The 20,024-nt window shown below is 55.8% G+C and overlaps 6 protein-coding genes across 6 annotated transcripts; 3 read left to right on the forward strand and 3 right to left on the reverse strand.

Moving 5' to 3' along the window:
• Window positions 1-2,344: 2,344 nt before the first annotated feature.
• Window positions 2,345-3,604, reverse strand: SPSK_04332 (casein kinase II subunit beta; the record flags this gene model as incomplete). The annotated part of the gene is made up of 2 exons (XM_016731140.1): window positions 2,345-3,316; window positions 3,446-3,604. 2 exons carry the CDS (start codon window positions 3,602-3,604, stop codon window positions 2,345-2,347), a joined length of 1,131 nt encoding a protein of 376 aa, XP_016585838.1.
• A 1,310-nt stretch (window positions 3,605-4,914) lies between these two features.
• Window positions 4,915-7,848, forward strand: SPSK_03950 (pre-mRNA-processing factor 6; the record flags this gene model as incomplete). Its single annotated transcript, XM_016730765.1, has 1 exon — window positions 4,915-7,848. The coding sequence occupies one exon, from the start codon at window positions 4,915-4,917 to the stop codon at window positions 7,846-7,848; it is 2,934 nt and encodes a 977-aa protein (XP_016585839.1).
• A 296-nt stretch (window positions 7,849-8,144) lies between these two features.
• Window positions 8,145-8,622, reverse strand: SPSK_04620 (uncharacterized protein; the record flags this gene model as incomplete). Its single annotated transcript, XM_016731421.1, has 2 exons — window positions 8,145-8,416; window positions 8,511-8,622. 2 exons carry the CDS (start codon window positions 8,620-8,622, stop codon window positions 8,145-8,147), a joined length of 384 nt encoding a protein of 127 aa, XP_016585840.1.
• A 1,876-nt stretch (window positions 8,623-10,498) lies between these two features.
• On the forward strand, window positions 10,499-12,380 carry SPSK_04113 (peroxin 23-like protein; the record flags this gene model as incomplete). The annotated part of the gene is made up of 2 exons (XM_016730924.1): window positions 10,499-10,979; window positions 11,047-12,380. 2 exons carry the CDS (start codon window positions 10,499-10,501, stop codon window positions 12,378-12,380), a joined length of 1,815 nt encoding a protein of 604 aa, XP_016585841.1.
• Window positions 12,381-13,057: 677 nt separating this feature from the next.
• Window positions 13,058-16,267, forward strand: SPSK_03934 (uncharacterized protein; the record flags this gene model as incomplete). The annotated part of the gene is made up of 1 exon (XM_016730749.1): window positions 13,058-16,267. The coding sequence occupies one exon, from the start codon at window positions 13,058-13,060 to the stop codon at window positions 16,265-16,267; it is 3,210 nt and encodes a 1,069-aa protein (XP_016585842.1).
• Window positions 16,268-17,408: 1,141 nt separating this feature from the next.
• Window positions 17,409-19,724, reverse strand: SPSK_04031 (uncharacterized protein; the record flags this gene model as incomplete). Its single annotated transcript, XM_016730844.1, has 6 exons — window positions 17,409-17,797; window positions 17,885-18,145; window positions 18,229-18,435; window positions 18,523-18,765; window positions 18,880-19,189; window positions 19,689-19,724. 6 exons carry the CDS (start codon window positions 19,722-19,724, stop codon window positions 17,409-17,411), a joined length of 1,446 nt encoding a protein of 481 aa, XP_016585843.1.
• Window positions 19,725-20,024: the final 300 nt, after the last annotated feature.

Genomic DNA, 20,024 nt, shown 5'->3' on the forward strand with positions numbered 1-20,024 from the left:
ACCTGCCCGCTTGACGCTAACATTGCGGAGGCCATTTCCGGAGTCAACATGGCGAACTGTAATCGAATTACAGGAAAACACAACCATACGCAGAAGGTTCTGACTTTGAAGTGCATGGAGCTGCAAGCTAATGGGAAAACAATGAGAAGGATACCTTTCTTGTGTATCGTATTTCGTACTTCTCGTTTTTCGTCTTGCTTCTTTTGACTGTATGACTCCCGTGCGTGGAAAGAGCGTAGTCTTGGGGCTGTCCACGGCACGCAACAAACGCCTAGCGTCAACGCGACGCTACGGACTTTGGAGTGCGGTCGCCTGCCAGAGGCGGAAAGAGCAAAGGAAATAAAACACAATAAAAATAATGGGGCTCTTGCTCATTTTTCTTGTTCTTCTGGATCCTTCCCGTTTGACAACGGTAAAACTTAATGAGAGTTTAATCTACGAAGTACTGGCCGATGCCCACATCCCTCGACCGCAACTGCACAACGCATCGTCACCTCTTTGACCAACCACTCTGAGTGTTGTTGCATATATTACGCCGTATTACTATTCAAAAAATACCCGTGAATACGAAATACGATTCACATTAGACTGTTTGACCCCGTGGGGAATTTTTTTTGTTATAAAAAAAAGCCCGAGATCGAATGAGTCATAGAGAAAACGAGAGGAGACGGGTAGAGATGAACAAGGAGATGGTGTGACGTGAACGTGACAGTTATAAGCACCGAACAGAGGAAATGGAGGAATTAAGTAATAGAATCAATGGAAATGGAACATTTAGCAGAGTCTAAAGCCAAAAAATGCATTGACTGTGTACAAGTTTAAAGAAAATAACAGATCTGGACGTTGGAAAGGCGGTGAAGGAATGAGAGTCGCAGCTGTATTATATGACCTGGGACTCGATTTTGCTATGCACATCAACGACGGAGCATGGATATACATGGTGTCCGGAGGTAAAAATCGAAGCTGACGAAACCCAATCATCATGAGGATGTATTTATATTTGTCTTGTGCCACAGCTATTGTTTCAACTTCCGATTAGTATGGCTGCTGTGGCTTGCAACGACGGTGACATTTTATGCCGGGTGTAAGCCTCCCGAATCTATCAACAATCATGGTAGTAGGGACGGATGTTGAGTCTACCGACACGGGCTATCGGGAAGACCGCGCTGACATGAACTGCTGCACTGGCCCCTCGATGGTTTGACTGTTTATTATTTCACAGCGTGCCAGCAGAGAGGTGGTAGTGGTACGGATGGAAGCCGGAGGGCACGAGAACACCACGGACATTTTTTGTATTTTTGTATGTTTTGTATTTTTTGTATGTTTGTATGTTTTTGTATTTTTTGTATTTTTTGTATTTTTTGTATTTTTTGTATTTTTTGTATTTTTTTTTACTTTTATGCAGTATTTTAACGTGCTGTTGCCGAGCTACTGGATCAGAACAAGCTTTGCTAGGACAAGACCATCAGAAGGACTCGTCTCCGGAACTATTTACAAGTCACACAAGGCTGCTGGCTATTTGGCCACGGCAAAGTAGAGCCGGCCGGCTTGTGCCAGACTCGACATAGCCGAGCAGCTGTTGTGTAGCACACGCAATATGTTAGGAGTTGCAGTTGACGCGGTTAATGGCATCTGGCTGGCAACACGTTGGATGAACTAACGAGTCAGTCATGCAGGCCGAGCGGTAATTTATGTGCGTCTGTATTGTGCGAGTGAGTAAAGCTAAAGTGGACGCATGATATATGTAAAGAAGCTTTGGAATATTATCTGGCGACGGCGGAGAAGCAACTGATTAAACTGGGTCGTGATCATAACCGTCGTGTCCTTTTCTGATTTTCTTATCATTTTCGTGCGCGCCCATTTGAATACTGGTGAGTGTTTTCTTTTTTTTCATCGCATTTCCTTGTTTGATTTTCTTGTCTCCTCCCGACCTTCGTTCTTTTTCTTCGTTCTTTTCTCAGTGCTAATCATCCTGCACAATCACGATGCCCAGTTGGCCCCTGCAAAGAAGAATGACGCCAAAAGCAAACACTTGTTTGCCTCCATCACTGGCCCGGAGATGTTCCCATGCAGAGCTCGCACAAAACACAGCGTTGTATGGTAGTATAATAAGAGTACGGGAAACCACGCGAGAAGCAAATGCAAAGCGATATATATAACAACAAAAAGACAGACGAATCCATCAGAACCTCCCATATGCCCTTCCTCGATCTAGATGCACGGGATACACCTCTCCACGTCATCGAATCCCGTTTTCCCCTCCCCCCGTTCGCTCTCACTTTTCCTTTTCTCCTCTGCTGTGCGTCCCAAGTCCGTACTGGGCCATGGCAGCCTGATGCACGACCTACAGCTCAGACTCCACGCCGTTGGCATCCACTGTCATAGGGCTTCCATTTTGGTGTTGCCGCAGCTGTGCGTCGGACGGCAGGCCTGTTGAGCCATCTGCGCTTCGTGCCAGCTGCAGTTGTGTTGTACCGCCGTCTGCCGGTGGTGGTCGCCGGCCACTTCCTGCCACGCCTGTGCTGCGGCCGCCGTTGGCCGCGTCGGAGTCGCTCTCCTGCACAACGTCACCGTCCGAGTCCGCGCCGTCGTGGTGTTGCTGCTCTACCGCGTTGTGCCGGCGTGTCTCGTCGAGCTCGGCAATGTCGTCGGGTTTGCTGCGCAGCCACTGCATGCGTGGACCGGACCGTGCGCGCTCGGACACGCGGAAGCCGTAGATCTTGGGTTCGAAAATCTTGCCGTGGCCGAGGCCTGGCGCGGTGTTGCGTGCGTAGATGCCGTTGACGGTTGGCGAGCCCCCGCTCTGGCCGGCGTACAGCGACGAGACGGTAGTGAGGGCCTCGACGCCGTTCTTTGTGAGGTCGTACTCGGGGAAGGTGAGCAGGAACAGGGCGCCAAAGGTGCGGCCGAAAAACGCACCGTCGACTGTCTGGAAGCGGCTGTTGGGTGGCACGTAGACGTCGAGGCACGACGGGCAGAACAGCTTGACGGTGTCCTCACCTGGTATGTCGGACAGACCCACGGGAAGCGTTCTGGCCAGGTTGCAATATGTGCGCGGGCACACGCCAAAGTGGCTCAGCTCGTACTTTTCGGACATTTGCTGGATGCCTGCCCGCGAACAGATAAACCGCTGGTGTATCAGGCCGTAGAGCAGCTCGGCCGAGCCTTCAATCATCGACAGGTCGCTTGGCATCCTGCTGTGGTTGCGGCGCTCGCCGGTATGCCGCATGCGCTCCTCGCCCGTCTCGTTCTCCTCGTCGTCCTCGTCTTCTTCCTCGTCGTCCTCGTCGTCTTCTGGCTCGACGTCCAAGATCATCTGTGGAGGGGAGCAGGCGTTAGTACATGTCTGCTTCAGAAGCGCCATGGTCGACATCGGCCGCAAAGGCCACACCGACATGGCAATGATGGCACCCATTCCCCATCACCACTCCCAGCCTGTACGTACCTCTAGTGCCTCCTTGTACAGCTGCACCTGCGACTGCAGGCCTGTCAGGTTAAAGTCATCCTCGATAAAGTCCTCTGAGACCTCGGCAAAGTACTCGTGGCCCAATAGTGAGCAGAACGACGCGATCCAGGTCTCGGGCGTGCCTGATGATGTGGACATCTTTGTTCGTCACGCCGACCGCTCCCTTGCGAGACGGCACGAAACGTAGGTGGAGATGGGGGCGGTGTGCGGTTGCGGTCGCGGTTGCGGTTGTGCGGGTGTGCGGTGTGCAGGCGTATTTTGATACGTCGTGATATGTCGAGATATATCAAAGGCGTCGTGCTCGCTGCTGCTGTCTACCCCACCCGATGGAGACGGCGCCAATGGTCGCGAGGGACAGGAACAGGGTCGGGGACAGGTCCGGAGATGAACACGTGCGGCTCGGGTGTCGTGGTGATGCGCAACCTGTCAAACTCGGTTGACAACAAGTACCGGCGGTGATGTGTTTTTCGACGCGTGTCAATGCCTCGTCAGTCGTCAGCGACAGTCTGAATGTCGTGACGAGGTCGATGCGGTTGGCCCAAGTGGCGCGGGTACGAATTGGGCCTCGCAGGCACAAGACACAAGCCGTCGTCTGTCGGTTGTGCGGCTGGCCGCGGGGGTCGATCGTTGGATGACGCGCTCGACGTACCAACGAGGAGCTCGAAACAAAGGGGCCGCAAAAAAAAAAAAACGAGCCAACGACAGTAAACAGAGGACCGCCGATCAGATTGAGAGGGGCGCAAAAGCCGAGTCAACGAGTGGACGTCAACGGCGATAACTGGCGTCTCTGGCGTCTCTGGAGTCTCTAGTGGCTCTCGTGTCGTAATCAATGCCGGTTCGCCGTCGGCATCGTGTATTTTCGCGAGCTTCGGTGTGCGGCTGGTGTCTGCTGCCTCGGAGGCGGCCGTCGATGTCTGGAAAGCTCGGGCGCGAGGATTTGCGTGCGGGCGTCAGAGGGGAGCAAAGAGAGGGCGGGGGTTCAGAAATGCCACACAGCCTATGGATGTGACGCTGTTGGCTGTGTTTTCGCGCCTGCCGTTTAGCTTGGGATGGGCTAGGCAAAAAAAGGTGCCCTAGAATGCACGAGGCAGGGACATCCAGCCCTCGACCAGGCAGGAGCGAGGGGTCCACACCCTGGCCCGTGCGTCGCCCTTTCTACACTACTTTGTCCAGCTGAGAGGTGCGTTATCTCCACGTGATGCATCTTGTGCTCTTATCGCATTGGTCCGCCACCTGTTAGGCAAGCAAGAACCAAGACCCTTCACACGGTCAACATGTTTTTATCGACTTCATTGCAACTTTCCATCGCATTTCTTCTTGTATGTCCGCCAGCATCGACGTGTTGCGCCAGCACCGTCTTTTTTTATTTTTTATTTACGTTCTTTTAATTTAATACACATTTAGAATTTTCTTTACAAGTCCCTCCCGGCAGGCCGTCCGACGCCAAAATGTCCGCCCTTCCCGACTTCCTCAGCCAAAAGGCGCCCGAGAATTATGTCGCCGGCGTGGGTCGTGGCGCGACGGGCTTCGTCACGCGCTCGGACCTGGGCCCGTCGCACGAGGGCCCGACCGACGAGCAGATGAAGGCGGCGATCGCCAAGCGGTCCATGCAGCTGCAGAACAAGGCGAACGGCCGCGACTCGAAAGACGACGACAAGGACGACACCGCCGACGATCCACAGTACCAGGACCCGGACAACGAGGTCGGCCTATTCTCGGGCGGTATCTACGAGAAAGACGATGAAGAGGCCGACCGCATCTGGCAGGAAGTCGATGAGAAGATGGCGAAACGGCGCCAGAAGCAAAGGTTCGTACTCGCACCCGCCCTCCGCAGGTTTTATTTCTGTTTCTTTTGTGTTTTTATTCGAGTCCAACGACGAGTCAAGCAAATGGTTTATCGTCTGCATGTAGATGAACAGATGACCGACAATGATTTTTTTGTCTTGCACCAATTCAGGGAAACACGCGAGCAAGCCGAGCTCGACGAGTACGAGCGCCAGAACCCGACAGTCGAGGCCCAATTTGCCGACCTGAAACGTGCATTGGGCACCGTCTCCGAGGAGGAGTGGCTCAGCCTACCGGACGTCAAAGACATGACCGGGCGCACGAAACGCGAGCGCGAAGCCCGGCGACAACGCTTCTATGCCGTACCCGACACGGTCCTGGCAGCAGCCCGCGACGGCACCGAACTGGGGACGACAGTGGCCGACGACGGCGAGCCGGGCGGCGCCAACAAAGACGGCACGGTGACCAACTTTGCCAAGATCGGTGCAGCCCGCGACAAGGTGCTGCAGGCCCACCTCGACCAGGCCTCCCACTCGACCAACGGCACGAGCACCGTCCTCGGCACCTCGACAAGCGTCGACCCCCGTGGCTACATTACGTCGCTCAATAAGCTGGAGACGGCCGAAAAGGTCAGCGTGAGCGACGTCGACTTTGCGCGCAAGCTGCTCAAGTCGGCTGTCGAATCGAACCCCTTGAGCGCTCCCGGCTGGATCGCCGCGGCGCGTGTGGAGGAGCTGGCCGGCAAGGTCGTGGCGGCGCGCAACGTCATTGCGCGGGGCTGCCAGCAGTGCCCCAAGAGCGAAGATGTGTGGCTCGAGAACATTCGTCTCAACGAGAACCGCAACGCCAAGGTCATTGCCGCCGACGCCATCAAGGCAAACCGTCGGTCCGTGCGGCTGTGGGTGGAGGCCATGAAGCTCGAGACGGACCCGCTGTCCAAGAAGCGCGTCGTGCGGCGGGCGCTGGACCACATTCCCGAGTCGGAGGCGCTCTGGAAAGAAGCCGTCAACCTGGAGGAGGACCCCGAGGACGCGCGCCTGCTGCTCGCCAAGGCGACGGAGCTGATCCCGGCCTCGATTGACCTGTGGCTGGCCCTCGCGCGCCTGGAGACGCCCAAGAACGCAAAGGCTGTCCTGAACAAGGCGCGCAAGGCCGTGCCGACGTCGCACGAAATCTGGATTGCTGCTGCGCGTCTGCAGGAGCAGCTGGGCGAGGGAGGCAAGGGCAACGTCATGAAGAGCGCCGTGCAGTCGCTCGTCAAGGAGTCGGCCATGCCGAAGCGCGAGGAGTGGATTGCCGAGGCCGAGAAGTGCGAGGAGGAGGGCGCCGTGCTCACATGCGGCAACATTATCCGTGAGACACTCGGCTGGGGCCTTGATGAAGACGACGACCGCAAAGATACGTGGAAAGAGGACGCCCGCGACAGCATCAACCGCGGCCGCTACGAGACGGCGCGTGCCATTTATGCCTATGCGTTGCGCGTGTTTGTCAACAGCAAGACGCTGTGGCAGGCTGCCGTTGACCTGGAGCGCAACCATGGCACCAAGGAGGCGCTCTTCCAGGTGCTCGAGCGCGCGGTCGAGGCCTGCCCACACAGCGAGGTGCTGTGGATGATGCTGGCCAAGGAGCGTCTGCTGGCGGGCGAGCTGGATGAGGCCCGTCGCGTCCTGGGCCGTGCCTTCAAGCAAAACCCCAACAACGAAGACATTTGGCTCGCAGCCGTCAAGCTCGAGGCGGAGAACGGCTTCCCCGACCAGGCACGCCAGCTGCTGGCGACGGCGCGGCAGAACGCACCCACCGACCGCGTCTGGATGCGCAGCGTCGCGTTTGAGCGGCAGCTGGGCAACAACGACGCTGCTCTGGAGCTTGTCCAGGAGGCGCTGCAGCTGTTCCCGGGCGCCGCGAAGCTGTGGATGATGAAGGGCCAGATCTACGAGAACCTTGGCAAGGTGCCGCAAGCGCGCGAGGCGTACAGCACCGGCGTCAAGGCCGTGCCGGGCTCTGTGCCGCTGTGGCTGCTCTTTGCGCGCCTCGAGGAACGTGCGGGTGCTGTGGTCAAGGCGCGCAGTGTGCTGGACCGCGCACGGCAGGCAGTGCCCAAATCGCCCGAGCTGTGGTGCGAGCTGGTGCGGATCGAGCGGCGCGCCGGCAACATGGCGCAGGCCAAGGCGCTGATGGCGGCGGCGCTCAAGCAGATGCCCAAGAGCGGCCTGCTGTGGAGCGAGCGCATCTGGTTCCTGGAGCCGCGGACGCAGCGCAAGCCGCTGTCACTCGAGGCCATTAAGCAGGTGGACAACGACGCGCAGCTGTTCGTGGCCGTTGCGCGTATTTTCTGGGGCGAACGCAAGCTGGAGCGCGCACAGAATTGGTTCGAAAAGGCGCTCGTCCTGGACGCCGACATTGGCGACTCGTGGGCGTGGTACTACAAGTTCCTGCTGCAGCATGGCACGGCGGAGAAGCGCGCCGATGTCATTTCCAAGTGTGTGACGAATGACCCGCGGCACGGCGAGCACTGGCAGGCAATCGCCAAGGACCCAAAGAATGCCAGCAAGGGCGTAGAGGAGATTCTGAAGCTGGTCGCAGCCGAGTTGTCCTGAGAGCGTGTTTCGCATGACTTTTCGCTGTATGTAACAATAATAATAGTAGGAGCACATGGACTGGATAGATAGATACCCTGTATAGTATTGGACCAATGGAAAGCGGACATTTCAAAAAAAAAAAAGTAAAACGAAGAAAAAATGTTGGGAAGCAAAATAGAGATGAATATGAAAATGATATTATATGAACAGCCAGGGAACAAATGTACGGAGACCGTGAGAAAACATAAAACTAGGCCGTGTCGTCGTTGGCCTCAGGTCTTTTTTCCATTCTCGGTGTGCGAGAGTCGCCTCGCTCATTTGCCGCCGAACCAACCCGAGACGCCACTCTTCGTCTTGGCTGCGGCATCCTCAACCTTCTTGTCGAACGCATCGATCGACTTGTTCACGTTCGACCGCGTCTCCTCGGCTTTCTTGCCGACGTCGGCCGCCGCCCGGTTGTACTCGGTCTGCACCTTGTTGATGGCCGAATCGACCTTGGCGCCGGCCTCAGCTCCGTACTTGTCGATGTCCGTGCGGAATTGGTTGGCGTTGCCGCCGGCACGGTTGCGGACCGACTGGAGGTCGCCTACCGACAACGTATTAGTGGGCTACAAAAAGCAATAAGAAATAAAATAAAATGCGGATCAATCAATAACACCAGGATTCACCGGGGGACGCACTCTCAAACTTCTTCTCAGCAACCTTGGGGTTACCACCCGCGCTGTAGAGGTAGTAGCCAATACCGCCCGCAGCGGCGATGCCGAGGTAGAGCGGGGTGCGAGAGCGAGACATTGCGATGACGAGTGTGAAGGAATTGAGTTTAAAGTGAGGTAGACAGGGTGAGAGTGAGAAGGGCTGGGTTGGGATGAGAGGTTGCAGGCCACGAAGACGGTTTGGTATCGTGTAGAGGTTTGTTTTGAATGAGAGAGGAAGCTTCAAAAGGCGGGCAGGTGACACGATCTCAGGGGGACAGAGGTTATATATAGCTATGCATTGAGGGAAAGACGGAAGGAGGGAAGGAGGGGAAAAGATATGTTGGTGGTTCTGACTTTGGTCGGTTGTTCGCTCTTTCTACGAGGTACTTGACCATTTGCTCTGCGTGCCTGCTCCTCTCGGGTCTCAAGACGCAACGTGCACCTTCTTTCTTGCTACTCTATTCGCCAGATCCTGCCCACCACTGGGTCCAGCCCCTCGTTTTGTATGTTCTTTCCTATTTTGTCACTGTAAAGCATTGCTCTCCTGCCCCAAGGAATGTACACGCTAAGCACATGCAATTGTCATGGTGAAACAAGTATCTCAGATGGCGGGAGCCAGCACAGCTCTTTCCTAGCTCTCTGCATCCTCGTTTTCGGAACACTTTGCTTTGTTGTGAGTCATGACGTAATAGGAGGACTAGTACGCCGCACTGGAGCAAAGGGCCAGGCGGACGTGGGCAAAGTACGAAGTAATTACTGTACTGTTCCAGGGCGGCTGTGGTGCGAACCCTAGCAGAGCCACTCCCATTGTTCCTTCCCTTGCAGGCCCTGGAAGTCAGTACGGTAGCTACTGCCGTAAGGTTGAAGATGCTTCTCGGCTGCATCCCGTCGCCCCTTCTTGTTTGAGATTCTGAGGATGCTCCCTGTGCCACTAAATGTAAGATATGCTAATAGATACCAAACTCGCCTGCTGCTTAGGTACTGCTGTTCCTAACAGACGAGAGCAACGGCCCGTAAAGTGCGCATTGCTGTCATCTGGTTTACACGCGAGAACAAATATGAATATGCCGTAATGTGCGACGGAAGACTCGTGGACAGGACGGGATAGACAGGAATCTCCATCGCGCCTCCCCGGTTCAATTCTCTTGAGGCCTGGAAGGGCCTATTACGTCACTAACAAAGGGATGGAGCAAATTCCGTAATACAAAGGGAGAAAGCGCGATCCACTGCGCGCAGACAGGCAGGCCAATTGACACATCGCACTCGCGAATCGATCGAGTTCGGCCTGTCTCTTATGGCTGAGCTAAGGCTGGCCTTTCTAGAAGAGGGCGTCGACAGGAGAGCTACCTGAGCTTTATTGAAACAACTCGGTCGCATGTTTGTTGACGCCTCGTTAGGGTTGATTGCTCTTTCCATTGCATCGTCAACCTTATTTTGACTCTGTCCTATTCTAAAATGGGCTTCGTCGTCATAACGGGAAGTAACGGTGTGTTGAATCGTGCACTGGAATGCAAGCCTACTTTTTGTTCGCTCCTGCCGCCTGACGTATTAATGCTGTTTTAAATACTAGAGGCCCAGCTGAAAATCTGCCTCCTTTCAGGCGTCCCAAACATGGTTCACAATTTTATCAAGTATCTTTGTGCCCGTGCGCCATTATAGACGCCACAGGCACACCCACAGGTCGCACTCCACTGTCGCCAAGTCAATCAATATACGCGTTTTTCTGCCGTCGCCATGGTTTTCCCGTCCAACTTCTGAACGGGCCTGTTCGCGCGCACCGTATTACGATTTTTGTGTACGCCCTCTGCCTTTATAGTGTCCTTTCATCCCTCCTTTTTCCGTGTCCCATCGACACTGCAGTTCGTTATGTCAGCCTTGTCTTGACTCCACCGATCTCTCGATCCTTTGACCCTTGAACCCCTTGGTCACCTGGCCCTTCGGGCCCTTTGATCGCTTGGACACCTGGCCTCGACATGCCCAAGATCAAACCCCGGAGCTCACGTCGTGCTCCACCGCTCCAGGAGAGCGACTACGACCACGAGATCAGCCTCGTCGACAGCGCGGCGGATGACGCAGGCACGAATACCAATGCCGTGGACGCATGCGATGGAGCGGCGCCAGAGACTAATGTGGAGACGGCTGCCGGCCCGTCCGCCGAATCGTCGGCACCAAACACGGCTATCGACGCCGGCGATGGTGCGGGTTATGAAGCTACGAGCCGACAACCCTCGGACACGGCCCTGACTCCTAACCCTGCGAGGCCACTATCGCAAGTGCCCTCCGTGTCATCTTCTACGCCGCTTCTGAATACGCTGTCGACCGTTCCTACAGCCACCATTGATGCCAGCGGCGCCCCGAAGAATCCACCACAAGAACAAAGTTCCTCCAGATATGGAAGCATATCCAAAATCGTGTCGGTGCCAGAGGGCAGAGCACCGTCCGTCCTCGTCGAAGGTACGCAGGACCGGAGATGCAGTTGTCTGCACTTAACAAATATCTTGTCTAACATGCCGGCGTACAGATGCAACACCCAACGGCGAGGTCCCCAGCGGCACCAATACAAAAGGCAAGCAGACGGCGGTAACAAAAGCAGATGCAACACCCGTCACTGCGCAACCCAGCCGCCAGTCCATGCAGTCCGTGCGGTCTGCGCAGTCTGCACAATCCATCCGCCTCGAGTCTGAGGCCGCTATCGACATCCTTTATGAAAATGAGCGCGGCGGGTTTCTCTGCGGCATTCCCCTGTTTTCACGTCAAGCCCTAGGCAACCTCGACCCTTCGCCGTGGACCAACTACGCTCACGGCACCAGTCCGACCGACATCAGAACGGCACAGGTGCCGGATCCGACGTGGGAGTGGGCGTGGCCTGAGTGGCGCATCAACCGTGACGAACAGGGCGTACAGGACGAGAACGGCTGGGAGTACTCGTTCATGTTCGCCAAGTATTTTACGTGGCACGGACCGACGTGGTACAACTCTTTTGTACGCCGGCGTGCGTGGATCCGGAAGCGCGTCCGGCGCAAGAACACATCTGCCTTGTCTGCCGCTGCTTCAGTCATGGGGCTCGGCGAGATTGACAGCGTCACGGACCCTCACCTGCTCAATCCCGAGTATTTCACCGTCTTGTCGGCCTCAGAAACTCGCCGCAGCTCTAGCAGAGTGAGCAGCCGCCACGCCAGCCGCCTTAGCCTGGGAGCGGCGAGCGTGGGCAGTGGTCCAGGCGAGGGCGCGAGCGGCGGTGAGGGGGAGGTCGATGGCCACGAAGGCCACGACGGCGGGTACATTGAGATGCCCAAAGAGATCCTCGATGCCGATATCCTTATGTGCTTCTTGCGGGCGGCGCGCATCGACCGGGAAAAGATTGAGGCCGTGGACAAATTCATTCACAACGCCCGCGAGGATCTTGTCCGCCTACAGGACTGTATGCACGAGATCATGGCTTTGTTTGTCTTCCAGGCATCGCGACGAACGCTACTGACTCAACTGATCGAAGCACGCGACGAAGCGGTAGAGACAAAAGAGAAGGCCGCCGCAGAGAGCGAGGCCTCTGGGGCCGACAAGGGCAAAGTCGCAGAAGCAGGGACTCGCTCGAAACCCGCAAACGACGATGCAGATGCCGTACACAAACTGCAGGCACTTGGACGCCGCGTCGGCTACCTTAATGCTGCCGTGAAACACGCCGACGAGGAGGTGCGCCGCTTAGAGTATTGGAGCGACATCAAGGCCATGGCACATCGCGGAGAAACGAACGGCGCAGTCGGCCAAGGCGAATGGGATGCGCACCAGTGGCAGGGTGTGGACAACAGCGGCCCCAAGCCTCCTCCGCCCATGTCGCCCACCCAACCGAAGACATAAGGGGGGTTGATGACCGCCTAACCCGGAGACGACACAAAGTCCGGGTCTCTCTCATTTACCCCTATTTTCCTTTCATTCTTTCACACTACGTTTAACTTTCTGTATCTTTTGGTGGTCCTCTTTTTTCGTCCATCGATATTCACTCATTCGTTCAGTCGACTTTCGTCATTTGGATTTAGCGATAAAAGCATTGCACAGGCGTTTTACATTGCATTGATATATGAGGCATCGAAATACGAGCATCCTTAAATTGCATTCCTACTTGCATTTCGAATTGTATTGAGCAAGCTTTATTTGTGTATTAAACTGCAATGGAAGATGATGTAATACGTGGTGACAGCGCTTGGATCCCTGTATTTTAAGTGTAGTTGCTTTCAGCGCCGACATCCCAGTCGCGGCTTCCCGATATGTAGCGCGCCTTATCGATAAGAAGAAAATACAAACAGCACTAATTATGCCGAAGGACGACGTCAAAGCCAAAAAGAAGGAGCCACCCGCAGCAAAGCGACCTTCCTTTTACGCAGCATTCCTTTATTTACCGTCTACCATACGAACCCCCTTTTTCCGCGCGACGTCCTCTCTTCAACACGAACGATCCAACCCCCGACATCTCGAACGCTCCACCGTCCTCTATGGCTCGAGCACCGTTATAGCAGCCGACTGCGCCGCGTGCAACAATGCAGAGGCTACGGCCGCTACTCAGCAGCGGCCGACCAGTACCGCCCAGGTCAGCCGCCGGCCGATGTGGTGACGGCCTCGGCCCTGCGTCGATAGGGTGTTTGCAGTTACGATTGCTTGCACAACGCTCCTTCGACCGTCGCAGGCCAGAGACGACTCTCAGCCGTCGCTTCAGCACGAGCCGCAGCGTCTTCGCCGGTGCGGCAGAGCAAACCAAGGCTGACGTTGTCTCGTGGGTGGAGCTTGCTAAGGAGCGGGAAGAACGGAAACAGCGAGACATTGAGGAGCAGAGGCGCCGTGAGAATGGCGAGGTGCTCGAGAGCACCAGCACCAGCGGTGTGCCGCAGCCGCCTCCATCACCAGGCGCCACGCTGCTGAACAGCCTCGCAGGCGAGCCCATAGTGCCCCGTCCCGCCAATCTGTCGGTCTTGGTCGAACCTGCAATGGACTATGAGCATCGCAGCGAGACATTTCACAGTCGGATGCGGCACGGGAAGTCGGTTTTCCGGCAGGAGCGGCTCGAGGTGATCCGGCAGGCGCAGCTGCGGCCGCTGCCCGACTGGCGGGTTATTCTCCAACGGCTGGCGGCGGCCACACCAGGAAAGGACGAGCTGTTGGTGCCAGGCGTGGGTGGCACTGTTGTGGCACCACGGCTTGCATCCGGGCTGACGCCATCCCAGTTTGTACAGCTCTACTCAATGAGCCGTACGGCGTCTCCCCTGGCACCACTTCTACAGCAGCAGTTGCCGCACCAGTCCGGAGCACCGGGCACCAAGCCGCAAGCAGGGCAGTATCGGCGGAACGCTGTGTCTCTTGCATTTCCAGGAGACAGCCCGTTTATCCAGGAGCTGCTGCATGGCGTCGACGGGACGCTCTGGAAGATATCAGGGCGCTCCGGTTGCATCCTTCGGTTGTACCGCCGGAATGCGGGTACACTGGGTCAGACACAGTCTGCTGACGATGCGACGGGCACCAATGCTCAAAGACAAGATGCTGACCATTCCTGGCTGCTCACGCTTTCTGGAACAATGCCATCGATCTACCGTGCCGCGAGCGAGGTGACCTTCTTTGCGAAGGATGCCGTGCCCGTGGCAGTGAGCCCAAACGTGCGCCTGGATGATAGACGTGCTGAGCGGTCACCACCACCTTCAATATCACCAACACAGCTGCCGCAACCAGTCAGCAGCCAGGCCGAGAACCAGTCCTCTGAAACCGCCCTAGACTCTACGGCCACTCAGACCTGGAGTCTGGTTTCATCTTCCTACTATCTCGACGACAGCAAGCAGCTCGCCGATTACGTGCTGAGCCCTCACGTTACTGATATCGGCGCCCACGAGATTCCACGGCCAGAAGTGTGGACGCGCGAATCGTTTGAGCGATATGTAGCGGCGCTTGTCAACGGCAGGCCGCCGGCACACCTTGCCCCGCAGCTGTATCCCCAGAGCAGCAGCTGGTCAAGGAGGCAGAGCACGGATAACGACGATGAACATGGCAATCATGCTGACGGCCAGGCCCAGGGCCAGGACACTATCGCCACGGCCGATGGCAACCCAGTCCTCAACAGCCACGACCGCACCGTGGCCGATCTGCTACACTCGCTTTTCGATGACGATGCTGTCAGGGACGTGCTGTCCCTGTCGGCTTTCAAGCTAGCCCTGGCGTTTCTCAGCAAGCACGGCGAGACTTACCGCCCCGAGGCCCGGGCACTCTTTGTGCGTGCCGAACGGCTTCGTCTGCGTATGGACACGGATACGTTCAACATCCTGCTTGCCTCCGTGGTCAAGACGCAGGACCTGCGCAACTTTAGCTCGACTCTGGCGCTGATGGAGAACCGGGGACACATGCCCAACCTGACGACGTGGGTGCTGTTCCTCCAACTGTTTGAGAGCGAAGAGGTGAAGCGCCACATCTTGCACGCAATGCAAGCCCGGGGCGGCTTGCTCGACTCCCCCGAGGCGCGGCAGTGCATCGCCCAAGAAATGGCCGAGTACGATGTCTTGCGGGCTATCGCCGAGCATAGGCAAGAGCAGAGGAAAAGGAGGGAACAGAACCAAATCTACAACGACGACTACAACGCGGCCGCCTTTTTCGATGACTTTATGGCGGGCCAGGCCGAGCGCTACGGCTCGGACTGGTTGACGCGGCCGGCAGCCAACCGCATCCTCGAAGTCTTTGCGAGCCACAGTCGGTTTGCGGAGTGCCAAGAGATGCTCGGTATCTTGACACGGAAGCAGGATTGGCGTGACCGCGTTGAGCAGGTCAAAGCCCAGGAAAAGCAGCAGCAACAGCATCTTCTGCAAGAACAGCAACACCAGCAGTCGCTGTCACCGCAAAATGAGCCATCCAACCTGGTGGCCGCCCAGGCGCTCAACACAATCAGCTTCAATATCGTTCTGACCCACGCCAAGCGGCAGTTCAAGCTGCGCCATGCACTCGCCATCCTCCGGCAAATGGATGCCGTCAGTGATGGTGTCGTTAGAACACGAATCGACAACGAAGCCGACCAAGACCAAGCACAAGCTCCGGTCGAGACGACCACACCGGCCACGGTCGCAATTACCCGATCGTCTCCCAGCACCAGAGCCGTGCCCGCAGACAGTGTCACCTACCATCTGCTCCACGAAATGGCGTACCACCGCCGCATGTCCTACGCAATGGGCGCAGTCTGGGTCTATGCCAGCATCTTGCGTCGCACCAACCACTGGATGAACAAGAAGGCCGGCCGTGTTCTGGCGGGCGATACGGGTCCGCAGACGGCGCACCTTGTCAAAGTCCTGCGCGGTGAGTTTGGGGGCCAGGATGGCCACCACCCTGGACGGGACCGCGCTTCCTTTGCATCCATAGGCGCTGCCGCGAGTGCGCGCTGGGCCTCGTACTATGATGGCTGGGAGCCGGCATTGCCTCTGAGCCAAGTTCTCGAGGAGGCACTAGACCGTGACAATGCGCTGCTCAAGGACCGTTTCGACCAGGGTGTCCTAGATAGCGAAGAACGACACGGTCGAGATGGCCGGCCGCCGCCGCCGCCACTACGAATTCCGCTTCGCCGGAAACTGGTCACGCGCGGCAAGAGCAGAGGCGCGAATAGGAGCAGGGGCCCCGAATACAGTCCACAGGGCGGGCCTGCTTATGTCGAGATCCAGCCCGACTGGCTGCCCCCAAAGAAGGAAACCAAGACCTCCAAGCAGCCCAGAACCACCTCGAGATGGTGAGGCTGCACACGATTTCGTGTCAATTCCATGTACATATCATAGACACCAAACCCCGCACTTTGCATCATTGTTATGGCGTCAGGGGACCATATAACTTCCAATCTCTGTGTAATCATGAAGTCGCTTTATTTTGTATACCAATACCATTCATCACCTGCTGGACTTTTGTACCTTTATACGTTTCTACGACTTTAAACTTGCTCTTCATTTTAGATGACCTAAGGTGTATATGCGTTTATTTATATTGTTGACAAGTGTAATATATCGGTCATGTCACGTCATGTCTTGGAGTGTCTTTGCATCGGTTTTTGTCGTTTAGTAGTAAACCTCGTTCATGTCCAAAACAACCTATGTTCGCTTTTTTGCAAAACTTCTTTATTACTCTGTTATATGTTTTTCTTTAGTTTTGATGCTGTCCACGCCAACCAGCCATGCTGCCACGCCGCTCCATTTGAACGCCACGCTGCTTCTGCGGTTTGCAATCCATGTATGCTTCTCGAATGGCCGTCGGAAGGGAAATTCGGTAGGAGTCCGGAGAGGAATAAAGAGAGACAATGAAGTATGACCAATGATGGGCTCGATTTATATAAAGTGAAAGCAGGCAAGAAATAATGATTTCGAGTCGAGCAAGCACAGGCAATATAAAACACGTATGCGGCAAGCAAAAAGGCGACAAAAGGGCCATGATATAAATGACAGGGCAAAATCAAAAGCAATAACAAAGATATAAAAACCCCACAGACACAAGAAAAGAAAAATGAACAAAAAATGAAGGGGACAAAAAAGGTTACACATAAAACAGACACAGAAACAAAAAAGACGCGTGACCTCTTCTCTTTTGGATCCTCGCCACAATTATAAAATGACAGCACACCAGATGGTTGAATTCCAGCCGGCGAGTACCAAGATAAAGCGGCGAGGGGATCTCCGGCTCGTCCGTGAACCATGAACATGCGTTGTTAGTCCGGCCTTCGGTCCAAAAACGTTTGAGAGGGCGAGGTCGAGCTAGATGACAAGACCTGCAGGTAGTTGTAGTTGTTTGCTGCTTGAGGAAGTACTACAATACAGCCGCCTTGTCATGGCCCGTTCTCGTTCTTTCTCGTCACAGATACTTTATTCCATTCGCTGTCCGGACAAATACCTACTTGGCGGATGCATCAGCGGCAGGCGCCTCGGCATCCGCTGGCTTTGAGGCTTCTGTTGTCTCGGCACCACTGGAACTGTCCTCCACCTTGACTGCGGCGCCATCTGCGGCACCCTCGCTCTTCACGTCGCTCGCCTTGGTCTCGTCCGTCTCATCGTCCGACGAGGCGGACGCCTTGGAGACCTGGCTATCCAGGTCTTTGTCTTCACGGTCGAACATCTCCGTATCGTCCGAGTCAGTCAGGACCTCGGAACCGTCGCCCAAAAGAATTATTCTTCCCCGGTTGCCGCCGATGCCAAACGATTGTGACCGGTGGTCAGTCTCAATGTCGTAGCCGCTGTCGCTGTCGTCGAAGTTGTGGTGAACGCCCGGGCCGCGAAACTCCGCTGCAGAAAAGAAAAACGCAAGAAGTTAGCTCGAGAATGGGACACAGCGGTGTGTTTGCTTTCAAAGTTCGATAGGTCGCAACTCACCATACTCGGGCGGGGCACACGGACCATCGCCATCAGCCACCCGCCGGGCGATCTCCTCGTACCACTCCTCCTTTGTCTTGCCACGGAGGATACCGACAATGGACATGGTCATGTTGTCGCAGCCTACGCCGCCGGTCTCAGAGTTGGAGGCAAGGCAGTTGTCCATCATGTTTTCGCAAATCTTGTCGAGGTCCTGCTTTGCGGCAATACCGCGTCTGACGAACTCGACAACAGCCTGCGAGGACTGGCAATCCCAAATACCTTTTATGACGTGTCTTATTAGCATTCTAGCCCTTTTGCCTCTTATTTGGTTTCCGGTTCGTTCTGCTTCTTTCTGGACCTACCGTCGCAAGCAATGACGAGGAACTCATCGTTGTCCGTAAGGTCGTGGACGGTCACGTCGGGATACGCAGTGACAATCTGAAGCTCGGGAGACAGCTCGGCGCTCTTCTTGAATTCGAAATCGCCAATCGCACGGGACAGGGCAAGGTTGCCGTTGACACGACCAAAGTCGACGAAGCCGCCGGCAGCCGTGATGCGCGCCTTCTCACCTATATGGGGGGTAAAAGCAAACGTCAGCAAGAGCCTTTTGCATGTGCGTCTTGGTACATGCAAAAGAAAATAACTACGGAACATACCGTCATTCTGTGGCTTGTGGTCGAACGACAATGGCTTTGCACGACCCTTGACACCGAGAACGGCTCTGGAATCACCGGCATTGGCCTGGAAGAGGGGGCCACGGGTCAGCAATCCGCTAGCAGGCCATAAGCGCGACTCAGAAAAGGGAAATGAAAGACGGAAACTCACGCAGTAGATTTTGTCGTCGGTGATGAGGCCGACGCAGGCAGTGCAGCCCGATACCTCCTCCTCATACCTAGGGTCTGCAAACGCTGGGTCAGAAATATTGAATCACCAAGACCCTAGGGGCCCGGAACAAGGCGTGTTGTCCCCTCGTCGGTGCTCCCCCTCTTTTCGTTGGACATATAAATTCATACCGTTTAGGATGGCTCGGTCAGTAGCCAAAAAGCCGTCCTTGAGGGCTTGCTCGTAATTGCTTTTCTTAAAAGACTCTTGTTTGGCGACGATTTTGTGTACGTTCTCTCCAGCGAACAGGGCTACTTTATCGCCTCCATGGCCATCGTATACACCGAAAAAGCTGATTTTCGAGGCGTGGGACTTGGCGGCGAGGGGGAAGTTCTGGAGTAGGTCAAGAACAGTGGTGTGGGCGTCTTCCATGCTGATGCGCCAGCCCTGCATGGCCGACACGCCGTAGAGGAGGCGGTCATCTTCGCCCTTGTCGGACGACTATAAGGCACGATGAAAAAACCAATTGTTAGTCATAAAAGCTCTCCAAGTCAACAAGTTTCCGACGCTTCCAAAAGACACGCGCGCGCATTGCAAAAGAAGTGAATCGTCTGTGGTCGTTCGTGGTTGTCGGCGGGGCAGTGAGCGATATGGGGCGCGTGAGCGTCAGAACGGGCGGGGACAGGCGCATGCGAGAAAAAGTAACCCCAGAGATGGCCCTCAATGACGGGTCAACGACGATATCCGGTCATGATCCGCACAAATGATGGGAAAATTAAGGCCAACGCGGTCGGAAACGGTTGTCAAGTTGCGATGTCTGTATGTGCGGCGGCAAGACGTAAAACAGCGTACGAGGGCACAAACCGAGCGTGGGGAAAGTGGCGGCAGTACGGCATCAGTCGGAATGGGCGAGAAACAACATGTGCAAAAGAAGCGCAAATGACGAGTCGTACGGCTGCCTCTGCAACCGAGAATGCCAGAGGCAATGAACGGAACGTACCTTGTCGACGATCGGCTCCGATAGTGTTTGACCCATGGTGGACGACGCGCTTGTGCGAAATTGAGGAAGATGAAGACGGAGAGAGGGGCTCCTGGGAGCCTGGCGAGAACAAAGATGTTAACGGTGTGCGGGGGAGGTTCCTTGTCCTCCTTGCTTGTGGATGAGCACGGAGGTTGTGGTTGCGGATCGGGGGCCGGAGCAGGACGAAAGGAGAGAAACGCGTCGCGGAGGCGAGATACGACGAGGGGTGAGGTTCTGGCTGGCGGAGAGACGGAGGGGTGGACTCACAGGTTTTGGGTGGACCGTGAGGACGGATGAGGGTTCTGAGGAGAAAGG

The sequence above is a fragment of the Sporothrix schenckii genome (genome assembly GCF_000961545.1).
Source record: "Sporothrix schenckii 1099-18 chromosome Unknown Cont47, whole genome shotgun sequence".
NCBI classification, from domain to species: Eukaryota; Fungi; Ascomycota; class Sordariomycetes; order Ophiostomatales; family Ophiostomataceae; genus Sporothrix; species Sporothrix schenckii.